This window comes from Limulus polyphemus, unplaced genomic scaffold (genome assembly GCF_000517525.1).
Source record: "Limulus polyphemus unplaced genomic scaffold, Limulus_polyphemus-2.1.2 Scaffold556, whole genome shotgun sequence".
NCBI lineage: Eukaryota > Metazoa > Arthropoda > Merostomata > Xiphosura > Limulidae > Limulus > Limulus polyphemus.
The window spans coordinates 174430-177073 of record NW_013666166.1 but is presented as its reverse complement, the minus strand read 5'-3'; the positions used below and the strand labels follow the sequence as shown (position 1 = coordinate 177073).

At 32.3% G+C, this 2644-nt stretch overlaps 1 protein-coding gene across 1 annotated transcript in view; it reads right to left on the bottom strand.

The window, feature by feature from the left end:
* Positions 1 to 2644, bottom strand: part of LOC111085690 (ras-related and estrogen-regulated growth inhibitor-like) — a 38914-nt gene that overhangs the window by 5800 nt on the left and 30470 nt on the right. The window contains exon 5 of the mRNA XM_022385497.1: positions 806 to 929. Coding sequence (XP_022241205.1) covers positions 806 to 929 — 124 coding nt within the window. The remainder of the gene's footprint in view (positions 1 to 805; positions 930 to 2644) is intronic.

The window sequence follows — 2644 nt, the reverse complement described above, 5'->3', positions numbered from 1 at the left end:
GTGTTATTTATCTTAGCATCCATCCCCATATTTTTTAAAGTTTATAACAAGGCAAATGTCTCTAGTAGCACAGTGGTATATCTGCGGACTTACAAAGCTAGAAACCGGGTTTCCATACCCGTGGTAGGTAGAGCACAGATAGTTTTATTGTGTAGCTTTATGCTTAATTACAAACAAACAAACAAAAATCCGGATAAAGGACAGGAATCTCAGCTTGTTGTAAATAAAGGCCCGAGCGTCATTTAGTGGTTAACTTATCAAACTAGGAATTCGAAGGTCTCGGTTTCGAGACATGATGCTTACAAACATGCTTCGCAATTTCAAATATGGGTGTGATATAAGAGTGACTGTGAATCCCAATATTTGGGTTAGAGCAGTCACTTCAGGCGACGGTTGCTGCTACTTTTGACTGGTTGCCTTCGCTCTGATTCGCTGTTCAAAATGATCTATGGCACTAAATATGCCACTGGTTTCTCCAATGATCTATGGCACTAAATATGCCACTGGTTTCTCCAATGATCTATGGCACTAAATATGCCACTGGTTTCTCCAATGATCTATGGCACTAAATATGCCACTGGTTTCTCCATTTTATTTTTATTTTGCAGAAACCTGCCTACTGCAAACACACCATGAAAAACCCCATCATATGCGTATGATAATTCTGACTGAATCCACTGACAAACATAAATTGTACATGAATTAACACGTTTAAAAAAGGCCGATATCAACATAAGAAAGATTCTATGTCAGTTTCTGAATGGTGACAACATACTATAAATTGATGAAGAATGATGTCGTATACCTGACACAGAAAATCCTGAAATGCTGACTCAACATTCTGAGCTTCTCGAGCAGCAGAACATTCATGGAACGAGCATCTGGGATAGAGGAGAGCTATACGTTGACCTTCCTTGGAGCACACAACTCTGAAATCCAGAGTAAACTAATATCTAAACTATACACAAAACAAACTTATATGAAGAACACTTATAAATGACGCTTGACAAGCATTATATACGTATCAACTATACAACAAAACTAATGTCTAGCTGACATAAACTATTTAGCACAGTGTATTTGTAATAGTCCTAAGTTATGATTAGTCCTATGTAATCGCATTTGTTGTTTTGTTCAGAAACCGTACGTAAAGTGTGCCCCCCAAAACATAGATTGTGGATTTTAACATAGAAATACAATTTTTAATAATGAATTTTAATATGAATTTTACTTTTTATTTGTGGATGGATCTTAACATAAATATATCATTTTTATTGTGGAATTCTATGCTCTCTCAACACTAGTAGATCCTAGAAATATCTTGTTGTTTCTTTTTTTGTAACATAGATCTGAACGCATTTAGAAACTGTTCACACCAAATACTATACAGTACCATTTCTATCTAATTAAAAAAATGTTTACCACTTAATATTGTACAATAATATCATTTCTATATAATTATATATTGTTCACAACTTAATATTGTACAATAATACCATTTCTATATAATTAAATTTTTCACAACTTAATATTGTATGATAATACCATTTCTATATAATTATATATTGTTCACAACTTAATATTGGACAATAATACCATTTCTATCTAATTTAATGTTGTAGAATATTACCATTTTTGCCCAATTCCCTCAACACGAGAGTCAAATATCCACAATTATAAAAAAATATATGCACATCACAGATAGCATTTCCTATGATGTTGTTAACACTTAAGCATGATGGCGAGAATAATGTTAAATTTCATTACCGCTATTACCATTATTTGTCATGTCTTTTTGTTAATTCATTTTTTTAACTGTTGTGATCTTTTGCTAGTTTAATACAAAAGCATGTTTTACACTAAAGTGGTTACAAATGAAGATTTTAATTTTATATTATTCTAAACAAAAATTTAACTAAAAATAATTTAAAATGTATATCATTATGCTCTCTCTCTCCCAAGTAATGTATTTTCCACTCTCTTAAATGTTAAAAAAAATCACCTTTAATATGTAAAAAAATCATTCCTGGCGATGAATAAATAACAACCCTCGTGAAAAATATTTAGAGGAGCCAATCCACAAATAATTTTATAAATTGTTTGTATATAAAATGTGCGCTCTTAACTCATAAGATATATGGATATAGTTAATTTAAGGTGAAAGCTCTATTAAATACGGTTTAATGTAAGAATATAATACTTAAGAGATACGTTTTTCTATCACATGACCACTATCTGTAATTCATATCCGTTGTAACTTTCACGATGGTTAACTAGAAGTACTGTCTACACATAGCTGTCCTAACACTAAACTGATAAACTAAAGGGGAGATGGTTAACTAGAAGTACTATCTACACATAGCTGTCCTAACACTAAACTGATAAACTAAAGGGGAGATGGTTAACCTAGAACGTACTATCTACTACGATAGCTGTCCTAACACTAAACTAGAATAAACTAAAGGGGAAGACTGGTTAACTAGAAGTACTAGTCTACACATAGCTGTCCTAACACTAAACTGATAAACTAAAGGGGAGATGGTTAACTAGAAGTACTATCTACACATAGCTGTCCTAACACTAAACTGATAAACTAAAGGGGAGATGGTTAACTAGAAGTACTATCTACACATAGCTGTCCTAA